Source organism: Leptodactylus fuscus, chromosome 4 (assembly GCF_031893055.1).
Source record: "Leptodactylus fuscus isolate aLepFus1 chromosome 4, aLepFus1.hap2, whole genome shotgun sequence".
In the NCBI taxonomy this organism is placed as follows: domain Eukaryota; kingdom Metazoa; phylum Chordata; class Amphibia; order Anura; family Leptodactylidae; genus Leptodactylus; species Leptodactylus fuscus.
Genome location: NC_134268.1, coordinates 31,164,934 through 31,188,808, shown reverse-complemented (window position 1 = coordinate 31,188,808; position 23,875 = coordinate 31,164,934). Strand labels below are relative to the sequence as shown.

Genomic DNA, 23,875 nt, shown 5'->3' with positions numbered 1-23,875 from the left:
TTGTTACGTTTTCTGACTGCAGATTGTATTCTATTTTCTGTCCATGATTATGGCGGCGCCATCTTGCCTGAGCTTCTCCTCTGCTCTGTTAAACAGCATTTAGTGATCTGCTTTATGGCAGTTTCATGGAGTCTGGAGCAGACTCAGGTCTATGGGAGATTTTTCCAGACCTATTCTGTGCATGGAGGGGGAAGTAAATAAGTGGTGATACCTTTCCAGTAGTGGATGCCTTGTGGTGTGATCTTCTATTGTAATCCTGCGTAATGTAAATGAGATGACTGCTGAAAAGAAACCCTCAGAATTGACAAATATTAGGCTTGGTGGCTACTGTGAAAATTGCAGGATAAAGTACTTTTTTTTTAAATAATTTTTTAATCTGCAATAAACAGGTCACTTCCGTATAACAGTCTTGTCACATACTATTGGTGCTAGACACGTGCATCAGTGAGAAAATCTTCATTATGTTCACAGGTTAGAAACCAGTGACCTGTAAACCTCTCAGTAAGGGTCTATTCACATCCCTTTTTATTACACCCCTTTAATGGCTGGCCATCCCTTTATATAGAGATCAGTGTTGGGTATTGTTTGCCTCTGATATACGGATGTAAAAAGCATAATGTGATTGGAGCTCAAGTCCTCTTTCATGGTCGAGAGTCTGCTGAAATATCCATAAACAAAGCCGTGAGTTCTACACAAAAGTTTATTGCGATCATGTTACGGTCAGGTTGAAAAACACAAAAAAAAAAAGAAAAAAGAAAAAAAATGAAAAAAATACGATGCAACTTACATTTATTAAACTACTGGTCAAAGCACAAATTTACACATTCTACACACACTAGACATGATCTATGTCACACACTGGTCTTTCAAAGACATGTTTTACTGGAGGAGACAATAAATTTACAAGACTAACAGGAATCCTTAGTATAAAAACTGTGTACTTATGTAAACTTACAAGGAACCCAAGGACATGGCTTCCATCTCAACTAAGTCATCCATTTTGTTGCATATTTTATTTCAACTGTGCAGGGGATGGAGAAAGCTGGCACATGTACATGAAGACATAACTAATGCTCGCCCCAGTGTCTCACACTTTAGCTGCTTTTGCCTGGTCCCATTTAATTTTTTATTTCATGTTACTGAACTTCAAGTTTTCCATTGAGGTTAATTCAAGATGCGTTTTCATTTTTTTTTTCCAGTCTGGAATGTGGCCCAGGCGAGCTGGAGACTTGTACCTGTAGATCTCATCCGAGTCACCCTTATAACTAAGCCGCTGTGGAGAAGTTGTCATCGCCGTACTGAAAACAAGGCACACAGAGGCTCCGCATCAAGGTCTCCGACGTTATCCCAGCGTCTTGGATTTCATACCTGGGATTAAAGACATTCATCTTTAATAAAAATTATACTAAAGACCCACAAATGGCGTCTACATATACAGACAAGGTACTTGGAGAAGTGGGTTATAAATAATCTGTAAGATCATGTCTGTAGCCCACCTAGATTTTGTGATATCACTGGTTAAAGTGGAGCTGCATATAGTCACAGCTTCACTTTAACCAGTGTACAGCAGGGAAAGGATAGAGATATATATATATATATATATATATATATATATATATATATTTTCTATGTGATAAACTTTAAAATTCAGCTGCCACAATTGAGGTTCTCTGATCTCACCTCTGCTATATTTCAGACACATATCGGGACAAATGTTATTCAAGTTCAGTTCAGTTCTATAAACTAGGGATAGGGAACCTTCGGCTCTCCAGCTGCTGTGAAACTACAACTCCCAGCATGCTCCATTCACTTCCATGGGAGTTCCAAGAACAGCAGAGCAAGTATGCATGCTGGGAGTTGTAGTTTTGCAACAGCTGGAGAGCCGTGCATTCCCTACCCCTGCTATAAGCTTTCTGTATCAATTCCTGACAGGTGAAAGGTGGTCGAGGAAGTCAACTGTGTGACCAGAGATAGACAGGGGTCATTTCCTGAGTTTCAGGTGACCTAGGTAAGGAGGATATTACATTTTAACACTGTTCTGAAGCTGCACTAAGCCCTGCACCCCCTATAAGCTAGCTTTAAGAAATGTGTATTTTCATGGAGCCATCACATGTTGTACATCCGTGTGGAGACTGTACATGTAAAGTCACCCACACGAGATTTATCTGCAGATCATTGGACAATCCAGCTTATCTCCGTAGCATCTGCTGTTAACCTTACGTGTATGATCACCAGAGTCTCGGCAGATTTCACCAAGTTTAACTAAGGTTGTGTGTATGGCTAACTTACACTGCACCAGTCAGGGCAATTAGGGACAAACACACTGACAGGAGCTTCAGTGCGCCTGTTCTTGGGTGGAGGTGCCAGGAACACCAGAGACGAGTCTGATGTAACTCACTGGACTTGATTTTAAGTATAAACTTTAAAAAAATGTTTTTATTATATGTGGATGCAGATGACACTAAACCCCCAGTCTAGAAGGACCAGTGGGTGGTTTAGTGTCCTGTATCAACCTTTCAGGTTCTCTACTAAAGCTAGTGAGCGGCTGCAGCAGTTACGTGGTTGTGTGGCCTAGTATTGTCTACTGCTGGATTGGGAGGTTATCTTACAGCCAATAAATATTTAACTATTTACCTCTCAGACAGCCCTTATTATACAGATAACATTAATGACATGTGATATAAATACTAGAAGCAGGACTGACCCCATTATAGATCAGGGCACTCTCTCAGTCTATGGCGGGTAAGCCAAAAGAAACTTAGTCTAAAAACCAAAAGGCTTGAGGAATCCATTTACCCTCAAGATTACTACGGCTAGCCAGGAATCTCTGCAGTGTACAGCACTATTGGCCGGCCAAGACATTGCTATGTGGTGCAATATTCATATAATTGGGTCATAAATACCGTACTGTAATACCCTATATGTGTATACTGTTACACATATATAGGGTATATATATTATGTATAATATTTAGGCACACTTATAACAATTCAGCAATCTTACCAGTCACTGAATGACATGAAATTATAGAGGGACGGCCTTTCAACATCTGAAAATGCTGACTGTTCGCTCATTGTACCAGATCCCATATTTTCAAATACAATCCAGTCCCCAACGTTCAGTTCCGGCAGAAGACAATGATCCACAATTATGTCAAGTTCGTCATAAGATGGACCCAAGAGGCTGCTGGCAAAAAGTGGCTCGTCATCTTTGTATGCCTGGAAAAAAAAAAGATAAGTATTAAGTATAGAATTAAAGAATTAAAGTGGAGAAATCAGGATCGGCACCAGGAACATGTCTGCCTACCTTATGTACTCTGGGGGCAGTATTTAGGCTTTCAGATAGTTTACTTGCAAATGAGCCATAAACTCCATCATTCATGCAATAAATAAAAGCTGGTCCGTTACTTGTTTGCTTTCCTGAAATAAAGGATTTACAATTGGTTAAAGCGATTTACTGGGGTATAAAACAAAATGTGCTATATACCACCCCCTATACCTAGGAGAGGGTCTAGACAGGCCAAACTACACACTCACATATTTTACCACAGCCTGACAAACTCCTGCTCCAACCCTTTCAGAAATGGCAGACTACCACGCTCAGGCAGAAATAAAAAGCTCCTCTAATTCATTAGACAGCTAGTGACAATTCCCATGACAGTAAATACCGTATTTTTCGGACTATAAGACGCACCGGACCATAAGACGCACTAAGGTTTTAGAGGAGGAAAATAGGGGAAAAAAAAATTAAGCAAAAAAAATTGGTGAAATATTTAATAACCTAATAATATAATATTTCACCAATGTAAATAGAACCGGGGGCTTTCGGACACAGGGATACCAAATGTGTATGTGTTTCAACAGTAATGTTTTTGTTTTATATGTATTCTAGGGATATGGGGGTGATTTGAACATATATATCTCATCCATGGATGGAAAGACACCCTGCAGTGAAGCTATGCAAGAAGAGAAAAAGGGGCGGGCCAGACGGGTGAAGGAGGTGTGGTTTTCTAAGCAAACTTGAAAACACGCCTCTTTCACCTGTCTGGCTCGTCCCTCCTTCACTGCCTCTCAGATCTTGCTCCTGCAATGAAGCCACACAGGCAGGGAAGTAGGGGCGGGCCAGACGGGTGAAGAAGGCATGGTTTCAAGCTTGCCGAGAAAACCACGCCTCCTCCTCCCGTTTGGCCCGCCCCTCCTTCCCTGTCTGTGTGGCTTCATTGCAGGAGCCAGATCTGAGAGGCAGTGAAGGAGGGGCGGGCCAGACGGGAGAAGGAGGCGTGGTTTTCTCAGCAAGCTTGAAACCACGCTTCCTTCACCTGTCTGGCCCGCCCCTACTTCCCTGCCTCTCATATCTCGCTCCTGCAATGAAGCCACACAGACAGGGAAGGAGGGGCAGAGCAGGCAGGCACCGTGCTGCTCTCCTTTTGATTCTCATAGACAGGACACAGACGCTGCACACACTGCATTCGGACTATAAGATGCACACACATTTTCCTCCCATATTGGGAGGAAAAAAAGTGCGTCTTATAGTCCGAAAAATACGGTATATAAAACTACACATAAATTGTATATTTAATTGTACATTAAAGTAATTTATTTTGAAGCTGGAATCAGTAACTTATTTTCCAACTTCATTCAAAATTGTCCCCAGCTCAGAGGATTTCTGATATATTTCACACCCTTGTATTATGACCTGCAGGTTCTAGCTATATAGGGTGATGAAGCTCTGAACCACCATGCAGCAAGCTCTTGTTATGGGCTCAGAGTATTGGCATATGGCCTACATCTAATATCTTATATTGTGACCCTGTAATAAGTGTTACCTCCAGGAAGAAGGTGATCATGCTCAACGACCTTCTTTGCAATGATGTTCACTGCGAGCGTAAATGCAGATGAAACATAAAAGCTTCCAGGCTCTGCTATGACTCTAATTCCAGATTCCTCAGGAAAATAAGCATCAAGCAGAGGGCTGACAGCATGATAAACCTGCGAGACAAAACCGCATTTAGCCACCACATCCTCAGACATTAAGTGCAAATCTGGCAGATTTAGGTGTGAGGTCTCTGTCTGATCACCTACCTCTTCCAGCTGAAATTCATTCCCTGAAAATCCTCCACCAATATCCAGTATACTCATCTTAAAGCCAAGCTCTTCCTACAAAAGGGGGGAAAAAAAACTTGTTAACAAGTGTCTGAATGGCGCACGGTAAGGCTGTATTCACATGGTGCCCCTGAGGCTGCACATAATGTGTTTTGCCACTAGTGTGATAGTGTTTTTTACAGAACTAGAACAGATTGGGGAAGATTTATTAAGACAGTTCTTAAAGAGGTCTTTTTTGCCCATAGCAACCAACCCAGAACAACATTCATGTTCAAGAGCACTATATGAATGCTGCGCTATGATAAGTTTCTATGGGTAACCAAACTTTTATAAATCTGCCCCATCAAGTTCAATGTGTCTATTCACAGTCAAAAAATTGAACATATTCAATGATCCATGAAATCTCCATAGGAGATTCCACTGCAGAATCTGCTTCCGGTTTTATACTGAAACCCAGCGGACCCCATTATTAGTCTATTTAGTTTTAAGCAGACAGGGTCTCCATCTTTTGGGTCCCCAGAATGACAGAAACCTGAAAGCTAGTGTGAGCCTAGTGTAAGAAGGACAATTTACACGGTTAGGATCATATCTGCCCCTTATGCCCATTTATTGCAATGGAAGAAACACTTACCGCCATATCGCAAACACATCGGGCATCAGATAACGCATGATTATACGCTTGTGGATCTCTGGAAGAGCTTGATACATGGAATCTGGCGAGACAAGACATGAAGTTTTTAAGTCAATAAAATTCACTAATTGCTCATGTATAAACTAGTGAAACCCAAGGGCATAGAAACTAATCTTATCTACCCATTAGATGACTCTCCACTCCTACATACATTATATATAGGTATGCACACAGATCCCATCATGTTTATAGACTTCTATCTGCTGTCAGAAAATAACCTGCAGCTTGCAGAAGGTTACAGACAATCTGTACAGACTGACGGCTCCACAGCTTCCCCTGCTATAGAGGAAAATGCCATAAAAACACCATCTGCTGCTTAACACTAAGCTACAGACAACACAGAAGCTCAATCCCCTCTTCCGGCATGAATTAAGACTTTTGCAAACCATTACAATTTACAGGATCTCTGTAGCACATGCCGCAATGTGAGATCATTGTGTTTGGAGGGGTCAGGTAGTCACCATATACTTAAAGGATATCTCTTCAGAACATCATGTGATTGAAAAACCCTTGTAATTGATACCAGAAGATGGGAAGAGGCATAGCACTGTCAGGACACATGCATACTTGTTGATGGCTATTACTTTATGTTCAAAGGAACTTCCTTGCATTTACTGTATATATGTATATATATATATATATATATATATATCAAAGCTGAACAGCGAGGTACCTCAGAGTTATAGCCCAACACTCTGAAATCTGTGAAGTCTCAGGACAGAGGTCAATGCCTGAGGAATCTGACTTGGGGTGGGTACAGCAGGTTTCCGTCTTCTGCCCGAGAAACTGGACAGGAGATGGAAACCAGCAGTCAGTTTTGAAACCCATTCACTTGAATGGGTTTGTAAAGTGTCCACCCGTGAGAGTCTTCTGCCTCTCCGTGGCGAAAGTTTTTTTTTTTTTTTTTTTAAATCGGACACAAAATTCTGCATGTCTGACTGTGTGTCCAGTTAAAAAAAAAAAAAAAAAAAAAAAAAAAGTTTCACTGCAGAGAGGTACAAGACACTCATGGATGGACACTTTGCAAACCCATTCAAGTGATTGGGTATGAAAACAGACTGCCGGATTTCCGTCTCCTGTCCAGTTTCTTGGGTAGAAGATGGAAACCTGCTGGATTGCCTAAAGCGGAGACCGGACGCTGGTGTGAACCCGCCCTTATGTAGACCAGAGTAGTCTTATGTACAAATAATTTGCTAGGATAACAAAAAAAAAAAAATTCTAATAGAAAATCAAGAAATGCCGTACAATGTCCTATTTACATTACAGTACTCCGGATCATTACAACCATGCAAGCCCATTAAAGAGAATAAGTGTCCAATTACTGGGGGGCTGGTCATTGGTCCCCTATTGATCTGGAGGACAGAAAGTCACCTTAAGGCATCCTTATGGTGACTAAGGCGCTACATTCACTTCTATGGTGCTGCTGGGACTGAAACACACTAGGATGTACAGCGTCCAGTCTATGGGGTGTTCACTCCACTTAGGCAGCGGAATCTGTTCATTCCCCCAGAATATCCGGCCTGGATGGGAATGTAGTTGCGCTTCATTCACTAAAGCGGTTCCAGGATAGACCCACTTGAGTGAGCATTTGTTGTGTCGAAAGGCACTAAAAAGTACAGACCAGTGCAGACCATGAACGGGGGACAGTAACTATATTAGGACACCAACTGTGAGCAGTTAATTATATTTTTAATGCATTGAAGAATGTCTGAATACGTCGGTTCTCCTGAGACGGATTGTGCAATTACAATGTTACGCTTGTTTCTAAGAATACAACCTTAGTTGCCAGCCAGGAGGAATGGCCTTTCCACCAAGTGAGGAGTCAGTGTTTAGTGTAAATTCTCATACACTAGGCAGCAATACCAATTGTAAATGCTGGATTGTGACGCCCATAAATGCATCTTGGCGATAAATCCTTAATAATCTAGTTTACTAAGTTGGAAGTGAAGAGAACTTACTTGACACCAACTACTTGAACACTGCACTCCTTAGCACATTCCAGGAGGTGTCTGCAGTTCTTCAGCGTGCTGCCAAACACCATGTTCATCTCTTCGTCTCCGCTGATGCCTTCTGTTGCAACATGAAGCAAGAGCCTAAGAGAAGGGGAAGATGATTGGGGCACAGTTGGTTTACATCAGCACATGATGTTTTGATGTATGTTGAAAAGCGTGCCGCAGCTCGAGCGTCATCCTTGGAAGAGTCAAGAACTTAGTGAGAAACATTCCTGTATAGAAAGAAAACTAGCAATTAGGGCCCAAGACTGGGAGCTGCGAGTGGGACACATGGAATTACAGCAAGCCATAGTGCAGTACTTAATCATGGGTTGGTGCTGTAAAAAAAAAACAAACCAAAAAACGTCAGAAGGCGTCCCAATAGTTGTCTCAGGAGGTGAGTTTGGAAAGAATTTCCTTCAATACTCAAGCTCGCTGGCCAAGACTTTTAAAAGGACAGATTTTACATATTAAAACTGCAAAATATTTTTAACCCACTCCATAGCAGCTAAAAAAAAATAATTAAAAATTAAAAAAAAGTCAAACAAAACAAATGACTATACTGATGTAGTCTGATGCTAGGTTCACATCTACGCCGGGATCTTAGTCGTTCGGGTCCACTAAGGGACCTCTGCATGGACACCGCCGGACCGCATAGACTATAAAGGGGTCCACCGCATTCAGTCCTCCGTGGGCTCACATCTCCGCAGAGTCTCCAGCACAGATGTGAACCCCACCTTGAAAAGAAATTCTGAGCAAACTGAACACACTTGTCAACCTGAAACGTCCAAGACTGAAGCCCATAAGTTGTATCACTATATGATTCAGTAAGGAACATACTTTCATGGTTCATGCAAGGTGCAGAAGAACTTTTCACTTACTATACCCCATGATAAACCTGTATACACCTACTGTTCTGTAACTGTATGACGAATCACTTGCACTTACTTGGCATTAGGATGGATGCGTGCTATTTTCTTTAATTCTGCTTCATTGTCACAAGTCATAACATTTACTCCAAGCTTGGCTGCATGTTTGATTTGAGCAATTTGCTTGCATGGATTGGTATAGATAACATTTTCCATAGAGATGCCCAAGTCATAGACCATTGTCATTTCATGCTGCAGAGAGAGATTATAATGTAACGTAATGGTTGTCATCACGTCTGATCAATAATACATAAACACATGCCTTTGTACTTTATTACAATTCAGACATTTCCAGCTGCAGAATATCTCGTCTATTTATCAGTGATGTAACATTTCTGGAAATGAAAAGATCTACCCATACTCATTGGATCACCTCAGGACATATAAGCAAGGGTCATATGCTATCAAATATCAATGTGAGTTTCAGTACCCGTTTCAGCGCTGCCCACATCAGTGCTGAGGTTAAACCTGAGCTATCCTGAGAACCGCAACCAAACATAGCAATACAAATATACTGGCTTTAAGACTTACTAAGGCCTTGTTCACATCAGCATTTGGATTCCGTCCGGGGGAGTCTACATGGGGACCCCCCACCCCGAATGGAATACAATGCAATGTAATTGAAAGCGCTGTGCAGTAAAAGCACACGGACCCCATAGACTATAATGAGGTTTGTTTGCTTGCCATGCGCTGCCCGCACAAATCATGCTGACAGGAAAGTAGATGGTGAAGTACTTCCCTGTCTGCAAAATTCCTGCGGAGATCTCACAGCAAGCACACGGACCCCGTTATAGTCTATGGGGTCTGTGTGCTTTTACAGCACAGCGCTTGCATTTGTATTCTGTTCGGGGGGTCCCCCATGCAGACTCCCCCGGACGGAATCCAAACGCTGATGTGAACTAGGGCTAACTCTGTAGTCAATGTAGTATTTTGGAAACTGATAACCAATCAACAAGAAAGGTAACCAGCATCTGATCGGTGAGGACCCAACATCCCAGGGCCCAGCACCAGTTGATCTGGCTGGTGGAAGTCGTATACAGTGTAAATGGCCGGACATGTCTTGGTCCCTATCCAAGTAAATGGGAGCTGAGCTGCCTTTTGCCACCGATACAGAGATGTACATTGTACTGGTGGCACCAGCTTTATTACCATTCACCTGAATAAGAGCAGAGCTGCTTCAGCTTCCAGATATAGAGCAGCCTGGGTGTCAGACCCACACACACAGAGATCAGATACTGATCTTGACTAATCCAGTGGATAGGTTCCCCATATCAAACACATATGGGAGCTTGGGCAACCCTTAAAGCATGCAAATGATCAAATAGGCTAAGTAAGCATGCCATGTCTATACCAACTGAGAAAAGAAATGTCTACTCACTTTATTGGCACATATGAATCCAATCCCAAGGGCCGATAAGATCTCTAGAACAGCTGGGGAGGAGTTACACTTCACAGTGTAAAATGGCTTTATGTGCCCCATGATATTTTGCCATTCAATGTGTTTCTTGACAATCTTCCCAAGGTCAGCAACAAAGAATGCATTTTTACCCGTCTGTCAAAGAAAAAAAAAAAAAATACAATTTATGGCTATTCTGTACTAAAGACAACAAGAGAAAAACTGACACCGGATCACAAACTCACCAGGGTATGCTCATAGATATAGTTATTAATGACATCTGTAGGAGTTGCTGCATCATCCAATAGGCCAATGGAGTAATTTGCATCTTCGTTAAATCCTTTCATCTCAGCCGTATTCCGCAAATCCGACAATCATAAACCAATAAACGTCAAATAAGGGGTCTACAAGTCTTTTTGGGTCCTAAAAATATGCAACAAACTACAAAAGGAAAAAAAATCCCAGATTAGTTCTTGTTGAGACAAACTTACATACATGACTTTAGCAAATACAACTCAGTGCATCATCCTGACACGCAAGCTATATTGGCAGATTGTGCTGGGAGGTAGCAAGCAGAGGTAGCTAAAGCAAGGGTTAACTCCTGAAACTTACACATGGTCAGGGAAAGAGCAAGCCAGTCAGTCACTCTCAGTGGCGTGTACCCTTGCTGGAGTTCTCTCTACTATTACTACTATTCCCTCCCGGCCCAGAATGTCTACAGCTCCAGCACCACAGTATGAGATTTATTGGTATTCTGGCAATAGTCTTGTGTACAGTATGGAGGGACAAGCAGCAATCCTAAGAAAAGAAGGTGACCCAACTCCTTGCTCCAGTAGCCTTGTGTAAATTACATTTTGCACAGTACTGGGGTAGCCAGAAGTCTAGAAGCCTTCTTTCCTTATATAGGACTGCTACAGCCTGCACACATGTAAGGGATAAAGAGGGCGCAGCAGTCCTGTGTAAGGCTGGGTTCACGTAGGTGTAGGTGTCCTCCGACAGCTAGTGTCCATAGCTAACGCCCGCGCAAGATTTTAGCAACGGACACTAGCTGTGTCCATTTACAACTTCCATTATTTTAAATGGGATATTATGTGGTGTCCTTTAGCGTTCGTTTACATGTAGGATTTAGCTGTCCGTTTGAAAAGTTGGACATCTTTGTAAATGGACACTAAAGTACACACAGAGTCAGTATAGGACACTACATGATGTCCCATTTAAAATAATGGAAATTGTAAACAATCACAGCTAGTGTCTGATGCTAAAATCTCGTGTGGACATTAGCCACAGACACCGACGCTAGTGTGAACCCAGCCTAAGGTGTCAGGAAGTCTTTTAGCACAGAACAGTGTAGTGCACTATTTCCAGGTTTATTTTTTTAACCAATAGCTGATGCTTTTAACAGCATCCAGTAAACACATGAACTCGGCATAGGCCAGATTCACAGGGCTGTAATACTGATATATTCTATGTCCTATTAAAGATGTAAACTCCATTATTATAGCTCATTTAGGGAACTAGAACCTTTCAATTACTGCAGTACCTCTTTTTTGGAATATTTGGCATACCATACAAATGAATTACAATAGCAAATTTGGAAAGGGGGAGGAGGTATTGGCCGCTCAGCACCCCAAACAGTGCCATACATACATTGTGGCAGTGCCTGGTATTGCAGCTTAGAGCACTGCAACTGATATTGATGATCTACCCTTGCATAAATTATGAATTGTTATATCCCAGAAAACCCCTAGAAGCTGAGGCCATATATTGCAGAAAAGCAGTTTTTGCTTTTTTTTTTTTTTTTTTTAAACAGCTTTTTCTGCAACATGTGGCTTTAAACATCTTAAAGACTGACTTTAGGCTCTGTTGACATCTGCGGTTTCAGTACTTTTGAGAGCAATAACTGCATTGGTTGCAGCACCCTAAACAAGACCCACTGTAAGGCAATAATGTCCCAATGGTTAGCCAGGGTCTGTCAGAAAACCAATGCAACATAAATGGATGTCATGGCACAATATGAGCGGAGCCTGTGAACAATACAAGCTAGCACCTTGTTCTCAACTATTTCAGACCAAGTAGAGTCCATCAGTTCAGTAAGATATCTGCTCTCATGTACATAGAACATGTGTTCTGCTTATTCTTGTACAGAAGTTAAGCTTTATCCAATATAAGGGGTCGCTACAGAGTTAGCCAACTAGGACATTCCAGAAAATAAGTGTGCCACCAAAGCGGCAGGGTTTCTGCAGACGCAGCCTACACAATGACATATTTCTTGCATACCACTAATTGCTAGCTTTGGGGACATCTACACAAAGAAAAAAATTACAAGATACTATCATACAAAAACCAGAAAGTCTGCACGTCGCCCCAACACAATAGTCAATAGGCACACCCAGGGTGTTCTATTTAAAACATGCCACAACTTTCCTTATTCCCAGTGGTACCGCAGAGTGTGCCGGACACATCGGCAATTAGGACAAGCACGTTGTTAACAATCGCTGTCTGTATTGTGACTAGTCTAACAATGACTGTCTAAAGACGTACACCATATAGGCTAAAACGGGAAAATGACCTACCGAATAAAAATAGCAGACGATCTAATCAGAGGCCTATTAATAGAGAATGTAAAGAGATGTAGGCTGTAATGTGCATTCCCTTAAACAATGCCTGCTCTATAGCCTACAGGAATGCCCCAGAAACTGCAGACGGACAATACAAAAGTGGAATCATTTCTCAACCCAGTCTTGCTGCATGCCTTTGTATAGAAATAAAGGGGAAGGTTTTTGCTTAATGTAGTGGACCCATTGGGTTGAAAAGGTCACTTACATGGACAAGTTAGGAGATGGAACCTCCTATCATCAGCTAGGCTGCCAAGGCGGCTCCGCGTTGAAGTCGAACTGCTCTCTATAGAGCGCCTTTCCTAGTCCCGCTGGATAGTTGAATGCCTTGAATGAAAATCCGCCCTGCAAGAAATAAAAAAAAATTGTTTAAGACAACATACAACCATACAGCTCCGGTAGATAAGAGTGTATATAGACATTACAGTTACATATATCATCGAACACCTAGGTAGTCCCCTAAAGGCTGAGCTGGTACCAGCACATACTGACTTATGGTATACTGTAATGACATGGAATACACCAGGATTACTTTCTTGTTAATACAGTTGTACTTGACAGGGACACACAGTAGGCGCAGCATCACCCAAAAGCCAAGTTACGGCCACCTGCTGCACTCCAACTGTTTTGAAACTACAACCCCTCACATGACCTCTCGAGCCCCCAAATGCTCCTCCATCCTCTTCCGTGTTCTCTGCACTTTACCGGTTGTATGTGGCCTAAAAAAATAAATCTACATGTGTACAAGGGAAAGGAGTTAAAGTGATACAGGGGCCGGGGGCTGGTTCCAATCACGTGACCTGGGGTTGGCAGCAGCCCGGTACCCTGTGCGTACATTCTGAACACATTTATCACAGCGGCACAATCTATATGCTGAACTTGGAATATCTTGCTAGACATGCGAGACACCTCTTTTTGTCACCTCTTCACTATCTTACCTCATCACTGTTATGTGACAAAAAAAATTAGTAGTGTACAGAGGCATTTCAAGACTTTTTGCCCCACACTGTGCTGATGAAGTCCAAAGAGACAAAAACGGCGCCGTCTGTAGCTGAGAAATTGATTTGGTTATAACCCCGCATTATGCAGTAAAGACTTCTGGGAAAGTCGGGCATAATGTTCAGGGTGCTTCCCAATAGAGGGCAGCATAACAGAAGCACTGACTCCCTGTTTACATCTTGGGAGACAGATTTGCATATTCTTCCCATGTTCCCTTGCAGTGGAGAAACTATGGCTGCATAAGTCTCCACACACCTGAAAAGGTGGTCTCTCCCTAACGAGTGACATTATCCCCATAATCTTGTGTATGAGCAAATACTAAGCATAGGACACAATGGATGGGCAGACTGTATGGCTGCCTCTAAAAACCACAAAATATGGCAGAGCATGTTGATAAAAGGCCGCACAACAAACATGGTCAGTGTGGCTCGCTCCATCAATGGACAGCACTTCTATTTTTGTTCTGCTCCTGTAATAGCAGAATACAAACAACAGATTTAAATGAAGCCCAAAACAGACATTTTAATGCTTGTACCCCCGGGCTAGTTCGAAAGCTAAAAATGATAAAAGAATAATTTTATGTGGTATAAAAATATGATCCTCATACAGTTTTATGTTTGTGTAATGACAGTAAACTACATTAAAAAGTTGTCTGACCACTGTAAGCAATGCCGCCCCTGCTACCTCTTGTGTCACCCCCTCTACATCATAGATTGTAAGCTCTTGTGAGCAGGGCCCTCAGTCCAATTGTGTGAAGTGACCATTTCTTTGTACCTTGGTTTGTACTTGAGCCCTACAAATTGTACAGTGCTGCGGAATATGTTGGCGCTATATAAATACAATGTATTATTTTTATCCTCTATACTATCCACTATTTACAGCATGTATATAACATGCTACAGCAGCCAAGACTAGAGAGGTACATAGGTAGTCTATATACAAGTCTACTGCCTAGATGGACATCATATACACACCGCCATCTACAGGCACAGCTTTGAAACACAATATAGCAGAAGAGTGCCCTCTCGGTAACTATGAAGGTAAAATTATACAGCCCCTATAACATATGGGAGACCTAAAGACAAAAGTATCAAGGCAAAACCACAAACCTGGATCTAGATCAGTCCAACAAGATGGCCATAAAGGGGAAAGTGAATCACCAAGGACAGCCTACTCATAACCAAGACTGGACCCTGCAGCCTATGCACTTTATAAGTGACTCAGTGTGACACGTATATAAGTGATAAACACATAACAATGCTGGCTGCACAGAAATACCAATTTCACATGGGAGAATGTACCAGCCCGGCCACAGCCGAGCTCTGAGCGCAGCCAGTTAACAAATATAGAAGATGAGACGGCAAAAATAAACTTCTGACAGAGCACAAGGAGTATGAAGAGGTGAGTCGGCAAAACGTGCAGTGACAGAGGTTACATAAGTGGCTACAGCAGGCAAGCCATTCATTCAGAGTACTCTGCTAAGGTAATGCCTAAATAAGAGCAAATGGAACGTTATTACTGGGCACACCGGCTTAAAAAAACAGTCAAAGTACAATTCCCTTTGCCAAAACATTGTACATAGACTCAAAAGCTAGGAAACCAGACGCACAACTCAAATAAATACAGCACTGACTTGAAGATATATATACATACATATATATATATATATATATATATATATATATATATATATATATATATATATGAGAAGATAAGGCTAATATAAAACAAAACCCCATAAATTAAAAAGAACAGATCCACAACAAACTAGAAACAAAACCATTAGCACAGACCTAGATCTCTATAAAGCTGCCAAGTAGCCGGCCGAAGTGGATCTACCTCAGACATGGACAATGCAGCTCAGCTCCCATGGCTGTAGGGTAGATGTATAGATGTGAGACATGTGCTCTCCTGGTCCATGCGACGGAGAGTGAAGCTATCCAAGAGCCGCTTTACATTGTTAATTTAATGACAGGAAAAAGAAAACTAGATTGGGCTGGTCCAGACCGGAAAGAAATCCCTCACCCCACCCTGCATTCCCTCTATTTGCACTGTTACCATCAACACTGGCGGCATGCACGCTGACCCAAAAAAAGATACAAGAATAGGGAATGTGACAGGGAACGCCGGCGCCAAAGCAGGGCATGACTTTGGTTTATTGTTCTAGCATGGCTGCTAAGGATAACCCTTACTTCACCAAACAGGCATGAGCTTACACCAGGGCAGACGCATCAAAACCACTTCATTACTCCTCATGACAGGATCACATCACTAAACTTTACTAGCATATCTATGCAAAGCCTGCTTGTCACTCTTTATAGGAGCTTGCCCTTTAAACGTGCGCACTTCTAACTTTTTACATACTATAGCAAGTCTAGCTTTGCCACTATTAGGGTATATTGCATGATAAGATGTTTATCAACTCTTTTAGCAGAAGTGTGGCGCCATTGACCATGCAGTACCCCACATCTGCAGAGAGCGAGCAGCCCCCTTCCAGTTACTTTATAAGTCCCTGACACCTCAACTTGCACCTAAAGCCTGTATTATAATCCAGTCACAATGCTGCCGCTTACTATTACACAGAGTTCATCTTACATCAGATTACTGTACAGCGCTCAGTGTAAAGGGATACAGAGAAAATACATCACCAGACCAGTAAGGAGAGATGCTAAACAGCTTTTGTTACCTCTCCCCACATGTCACTTTAGTAAATACTTGTATTTATTCAGATCCCTTGTGCTATTCCTCCTGGAAATGGATGAATAAACTGCTCTGCTACCTCTTGTGTCACCCCCTCTACCTCATAGATTGTAAGCTCTTGCGAGCAGGGCCCTCAGTCCCATTGTGTGAAATGACTTTCTTTGTAATGCATCTTTCTGTCTGTATTTGAACCCTACAAATTGTTGGCGCTATATAAATAAAATTATTATTAATAAATTGAAAACTGCTGCACAGCGCACTACTGGCAGCAAAGATCGGACAATGTGAAAGTGGAAGGCACCGCACGTCATTCAATGTAACTATAGTCATATCCCAAAAAAGTGAAAGGGAAGAGACATACATAACTTACTTAGTTCTGACTTACATAACACAGCTGCTATGAATCTGCATCACAGCCTGTGTGACTAGGTCATCAACTGGACAAACCCTTTATGCCATCGCCTGAGAACCTAATGTGAATGAGTCTATAAAGCGCAGTTCTGTGGAGGACAAGCCTTGTCCGTGCACTACATATATAGCTCAGCCTTACACTTCTGTAGGTGACAGCCATAGATCCTGAGGGAGTGAAGTCACATCCAATATATGGAAATAAAGGAAATACATCCAATGCCAACACGGCCCTCAGATAAAAGGACAAGACCCTTATAAAACAGATAATCCCTTTAGTGTCTCCAAAGCTGATCACAAACACAATGTTCTAATGTTAACTGTGGGTAAACCAATTACCTTCCTGTCTAGACCATTAAAGTAGGCCAAGATGAATATCAATGCAGGCTACTATACAAAGGAATGTAAAACAAAGGCTTGAACGGCAATTCCCAAAACACCTACACACTGAAAGTATCAGGGAAATGACATTCCAGCGAGTCCTTGCAGCCACAACTAGAAATGTACGTCAGAAGTTTCATCTCTTGGCTACAGAACGTAACCCTTATGAACCGTGTACCAACATCTCATGTCCATGCAGGATCAACACTAAAAATAGACTCATGGAAACCTTCTACTATTACAGAACTGAGACGAAGCGATCTGTATATCAAAGACGACATCTGTATGCAGCGATTCTATTCATGTGGAGAGGGTAGGAAAGCTCCTGCCAGGCACCTGTGGCAGCGTTTTATCTCCCTGAAGAACAAAAGGAATAAACATGATCAATTTCAAAAGTGCGAACCTCACCCCCCCCCCAACATCTGAGGTCAGGGGGCCTGGATACGCACCACATGGTTAGCCGGTGCTGCCAAAAATCAGCATGTTAGGCTGACAATCTAATGTGTATGGCCAGAACACCTGACTACTTGGTGAACACTTCTGCCAAACACTGAGGCAGATTTATTAAGGCAGGCGTGGTGTGTGCCAGTATTACTATAGCGCTGATAGGCGCAGGGCTGGGCTTCTGACATAAATCAGGTACACTCCTGCATGCTAGGATGGAGATCTATGCCAGCTAGGAACTGCCGTACATTTCCATTATAAAACTCATGCCAGAAAATTGTTATAAGTTATAATCAACATGTCAGGCCAAGACGTCCCAGTCCTGCTCACATTTGTACATTGTGGACGAGGTTGAGGCACTTAAATTTATCATCGATTTTAAAAAATAAAGCTCAACATTAAAACTACAACTTGCCCTTTCACCCCTTCTACACTAGCCCCGTCCCCCAATACAGATCACTGCTCAAGTCAGACTCTCACATTAAAAAATACAAGGATGTCCCTGTACGACGCAGTCAGCAATGTCAGTAGTTCTGTGAAATGCAAGTCACTGTTACATCTCACATTACACTTCACACTTCATTTGTGCCTGCGCTTCAGCTCCTTATGATACTGTTACTGCCAACACTAACCATGGCGACTTCTAGCAGAGGCGAACTAATCCATTTGGTTCACATATCCATAAACTGAGGTCCCATGTCTACTATTAACTATAGACACCACAATCCCAAAGGTCCCCAGAATCAGAAGCGCCCCCCCCCCCCCCATCCGCCCTGGCTAGTAGAGGGGGATTCTGAGCACCCTCCTAAAATGAAGTTCCGCAGCATTGTCATGGGTGAGACAATTTTACTACTCCAGCATTGGAAAGCATTACTACTGCCTCTATCAAATGGTTAGAAGAGAATAGGAGATACTTAATGCCCCATACATTTACATAAATGGGATGTGTAATAGACTCCAGATAGAGCCCCCTGCTGGTGCACGGTGGCAGACACCTCTGGGTTCAACAGGGATTTCTGCAAATTACATTTTGTTAAGTAAATAAAAAGTTGCACTGCTTTCTAATATGCTTTATGACTCAATTACTTTTAATTCTGAATATATCCATTTGCTGTCTGTGAATGAGAACACTTGTCTACATTCAGAGGAAGCAAAACTGTCCATAGATATTCCTGACCTGCCGAGAAGTGGGTACAAATGGAACCAGTCTACACAATGCTCCCAGCTAAAAACCCTGATACGGTGTAGCAAACTAACTGATATCTGTGTGACTGCTGCGGTTATACTTCACACAGACTAGATCTAGTTGTATCTACTAAGCTGAGAGCAGGACCAGCTATATACAGGACTCCTGCTACAAGAATGCTCATTCACCGACGGCAAACCTCTCGACGGAAACTGAAGAACTGACTGAGTATTAGGAAGTTGTAAGACTGCATGTACAAAGTGACTAAGTTGTTTGTAGATAAAACCTCTGCGCACACTTGGCCTCCGTCACGTAAATGGGGACTCATTCCTTTTACTTATACACCGGGAGGTTAGCCAGTACATACTCCAATGCACACTACAAACCTACGCTACCTACACTCATGAGGACCCAAAAGATGGAGAGCCTGCTTAAACTGTTACCCAGGGACAGCACAGACCCCATAGACTACAATGTGGTCTGCCGGTTATATGCTAAAACCAGCAGAGAGAAAAGTCATCCATTATTTAGGCGTAGACTCCAACGCAGATGTGAACCTAGCCTCAGTGTGAATATACCTTTATATACAAACACGTCTATTAAAACAGACTGAACCACTTCCATGTTCTGCTCACACCACATTTGGCCTAAAATGTACATTTCTTATGCACCAGGGAAAGCAACACAAACATAACCCTCTGATGTGCAGAGTATCTCTGTAAGGTCTCATGCACAACTGTACTTATTACCTACAATTGAGGTTCAGATTATGGGCACAATCATACTATGGGCCATACACACAGCTATAGTGTTTGCAGCTTTGTATCTGGGCCATAGTGAAGAGCTGGAAAATATGGAGCAGCTCCTATACCTGCCCATATCTCCGGCTCAGTCCATTTATTGTAATGTATGGGCCAGTGAGAACACACGGATACCAATCTGAGTGTCATCTGTGCCATTTTACTGACCCGTACATTACACGCGCTCGTGTGCATGTATGTGTTTGCTATAAGGATGCACAATGTTATATTGTGTTCACAGTAAAATCTGACAATTGTGCTTTGGAGCCTCCAGTGCCTAATCCAGCAGAAATCCCAGACCAAAAAAGTCACACAAGCCCGACTTCTGTTCAGCAAGGTCTGAAAGAAATAATGCAGTTATATACGGACAACTAGCAAACATGCTACAATAGCAAAAAAATAAAATTTGGCAATATTAATACTGGTTCTCACTGGGTGTTTTGTTTAAGTCTTTGTAAACACCTGAAAAAACACATGCGGTTTATTTTAATTAAAAATACAAAGGAACAGCTGCACCCATTGCAGACACAGGATGATGCTTTAAGCATTTTTTTTTTTTAATAGAAAAGTCCATGTGTTTTCCAAAAACAAAAGTTTTCCAGATGCGTATACAAAGCGCCAATAAAAAGTAAAGCAAAACGCCCTGTGAGATCCCAGGGTGGTCCAATCCTTACTGTTAGATCATCAAGAAGAGGTCAGTAGGGGGCCCCACACCCAGGACCCCTGCTGATAATCTGTCTAGTGCTTGTAGAATGATCACACTTCACTGTTTAGCTCATCTCCTGTATTGCATAGCTGCCATGTTAATGTATAGCTAACCAGGGTTAGAATAGTGTACAAATCTACAGTCACACCTCCCTGATTCTCCCCGTCTGTACTTCCTGCTGCAGCCATGATGTCTCAAGAGGGACACGCTACAGCCAGTGACAGGCTACACAAGTCACATGACTCTGCATTGGAACATCGTCGCTGCCACAAGAGACCTCGCACAGTGCAGCAGTTACATGGGAACAGTGAAGAACCATTTTTATACACCCCCCAGACCCAGCTACTATTTCGCCTTTCCTTGACCTAATACGGTCACAACTCTAGAGCCTCTGCTTTATAGATTTGGACCACAGTAGTAGTCATGCCAAGTTCACACAAGTGTCGCCGCTCCATTGCTCTGGTCCGTCAGAGCACCCAAACAATGGAGGGGTAGACTGCTAAGCTATAAGTTACATATGGAGCCCGACTGACCCCACCGAATAAAAAAAAAATCCTCAATTTTTGGCACACTGTAGAAATGAACGCAGCCTTAACCCCAACTTCTGCAAATGGTTAACCTGCTCCAGTGTGATATCTTTTATAGAAGTGTCATTGGATAAACAATTTTCAATGACTTTCCATTGCTTTTTGTGATAACATATCACACCAGAAGTTTAACTAGGTGCAAAAGTTCAGGATACATCTACATATGGTTAAAAGAGCACCGCCAACCGACCCTCTGATCTGTCTATAGGTGGGGGCAACACGGTGGTTAGCACTGCAGCACTGGAGTTCTGGGTTCAAATCCCGCCACGAACATCTGCAAGGAGTTTGTATGGATTTCCTCCCATTCTACAAAGACATACTGATAGGGAATAAAATGTACATTGTGATTCCTATATGGGGCCACAATCTACATAAAAAATAGATCTGTCTATAGGTGTGGATTAATACTGGTGTACATATGGCGGTATAGGGTGTAAAGAACCCACAAGTATTGTCCAGGGGGGTCTTTGCTTCCTCGTGGAAATTTTAGACACTGTGTCCCAGGTCACATGATGGGAACCAGGACCTGACCCCTGAGGCGCTCCACTTCCTCCTTGTAGTCACTTGTGTTATTCGCCACAGCACAGGCAAGTAATGGCGGAGAAGGGGGAGCAACTCAAGGGCCTGGTCCTGATAGATTTGGGGTAGGAACCAGCTAAACCCCAAAATGAATTAGAAAGACCCCCTGGACAACCCCATGGACCATATGCAATGGGGGAAGCCATATGGTTGCATTGGCAACTACATAACCAAGCCCGTGGTTGCCCCTTTCCTTGGCAGCAGGAAAAACTTGGACGGCCCCTTCAAGAAAGTATTTTTTGGCATGTATCAGAGGGTCACAAAACCGTAGCACGCAGATATGACAGAAATGTACACCACTGACTCATATTGGAGCATGACAAAAAGGATTTCCTGTCAGGTTCACCTCACAGACCCCCATGAGAAGGTTACCTGGGACATTTTCTGTCATATATAAGTACACATGTAATATATATGTATCTCTATCAGCAACTTTAAGCACAGGCTGCCATTTTAGCCCCCCCCCCCCCATCAAAGCACCCGCCATTAACTCAAAAATGACAGTCTTCGAGCACCAACATTTTGAACTTCCCGCCCAATTGACAACTCCGCCCACGTCAATGCCTGAGCCTTAACCACGTGACCAGGCCAAGCCCCGCCCCCCTGCGCGCGGCCGCTCAAACATCCGGGTCACGCGCCAACGCTCCCTCTCACACAGACACGACAGGCAGTGAAGTGGTAAAACCAGAGCACCCGCTAGAGGGCGCCACTACAATGAGCCATTCAAAGGCTATGCAGGGGTTACTAAGCCGCTAAGACCCCCTGTCAGCCGCGTAATACCTAGGCGCATGTAAACAACACAACATGGCGCGATCGCCCCTCATGTACTTACGTGAGGTAACGGCCCAAAGGATTTGGGGAATCGTCTTCTCTTTTTTGGCGGAATTTTTAAAGAGTGGTGTGGGAACACAAGGTAGAAATGACACAGGCGATTTTTGCCATAAGCCCGAATAGAGGCACGGGCGAGAACCGGGTCAGCGTCGCTATGTAATCCGCCAGTGACAAGGAGACAGCAGGCTGAGGAGGGTCTTGTACGCGCGATGTGCCTGCGTGTAAATGGAGGAGAAGTCAGACAGGATTGAGCCAGCCGGGGCCGGCTCTGCACAGGCTCCTTATATAGAATTCGGCCGGAGAAGGCGGGCCTTGGCCGTGACGTAGACGCGTGGGGGCGGGGGGGTTAGGAGTGACGTCAGCTCGTGGAGGATGGAGATCGCCATGTTTGGAGCTGGCAGGGAAAAGGGCAGTGCAACTTGTGCATGGAGTAGTGTGAGGGCAGGACGGTGAACAGATGGAAAGTGTGAGCAGAGTGCCTGGACTTCCTGGGGACACTGACAAACATGACAGGAGGACTGGTGAAGAGCATCAATTTAGGCGCTGTTCACATTTCTCTTGTAATTTCTGAAATTTTATTATGGTCTGTGTGTCAGATGTGAAGCCTGTGATGGAGGTTCTAAATGGTACAATGCCTAACTAAGCCCTTAAAGAAGACTTTTCACCACCTCCGACAAGTCCAGCTTTTTAACTAAATCAATAGTCGCCGTTTCACTGGTTCTGGCACAGTTGGAATTTTTGGTACTATTCCGTTATCGGGCCAGCAGCAGCGCAGTTCAGCAGCAGCTTTCGGGACAGCAGTTCAGCAGCGGGAATTACAATGACATCCGAGGACTGCTGGCCCGATGCTTGTGCCCAGTAACCAGTACATCGATGACCCCCCTCCCCCATCCTTCTCCTCCTGCCAGTGCTGCCCCCCAGCTCTCCTTACATCTTCCCCGTACCCTCTCCCCGCCACACGACTAGGCCTCACCTCAGCGCTAGTACCGAGACCGAAAGGAAAGACACCGGGGCTCAATCCAGGCCCTGACAAGAAACACGCCGACTATAGGAACGGTGAGCTACAGCGAGCCGGAGGGACAAACTTTCTGCAGCGTCCGGCGGCTATCTAGTAGCATTCATTGCTCAAGATTTACGGTGAGGCCTATTACAGGGAGAGGGTACGGGGCAGATGTAAGAAGAGCTGGGGGGCAGCACTGGAAGGAAGAGGAGGATGAGGGCATCGATCGATGTACTGCCTACTACACACAAGCACGGCCTCTATCATCGGGCCAGCATCGGCTTAGTCATGTGGCGGGAAGAGGGTACGGGGTAGATGTAAGGAGAGCTGGGGGGCAGCACTGGAAGGAGGAGGAGATGGAGGGGGGGTCATTGATGTACTGGCTACTGGGCACAAGCATCGGGCCAGCAGTCCTCGGATGTCATTGTAATTCCCGCTGCTGAACTGAACTGCTGTCCCGAAAGCTGGTGCTGAAATGCGCTGCTGCTGGCCCGATAACGGAATAGTACCGAATTTTTTCTCTAGCCCCT

General features: G+C 43.4%; 1 protein-coding gene across 1 annotated transcript; it reads right to left on the bottom strand.

Annotated features, from left to right (window-relative positions):
• Positions 1–682: 682 nt before the first annotated feature.
• AZIN1 (antizyme inhibitor 1) lies at positions 683–22,596 on the bottom strand. The gene is made up of 12 exons (XM_075270147.1): positions 22,347–22,596; positions 12,933–13,069; positions 10,355–10,550; positions 10,092–10,265; positions 8,733–8,905; positions 7,752–7,886; positions 5,734–5,815; positions 5,082–5,156; positions 4,826–4,988; positions 3,307–3,419; positions 3,004–3,218; positions 683–1,368 (listed from the first exon to the last, which is right to left on the bottom strand). Exons 3-12 carry the CDS (start codon positions 10,454–10,456, stop codon positions 1,266–1,268), a joined length of 1,335 nt encoding a protein of 444 aa, XP_075126248.1. The 5' UTR covers positions 10,457–10,550; positions 12,933–13,069; positions 22,347–22,596; the 3' UTR covers positions 683–1,265.
• Between the last annotated feature and the right edge of the window lie 1,279 nt (positions 22,597–23,875).

Bases quoted from the DNA above. Each gene is read 5' to 3' on its own strand.
- AZIN1 (XM_075270147.1), bottom strand. From the start codon at position 10,456: ATGAAAGGATTTAACGAAGATGCAAATTACTCCATTGGCCTATTGGAT. The intron at 7,887-8,732 runs GTAAGTGCAAGT...CCCTTCTCTTAG, and splicing joins CGCATCCATCCTAATGCCAA to GCTCTTGCTTCATGTTGCAA. The intron at 3,420-4,825 runs GTAACACTTATT...CCTTTATTTCAG, and splicing joins TGATCACCTTCTTCCTGGAG to GAAAGCAAACAAGTAACGGA.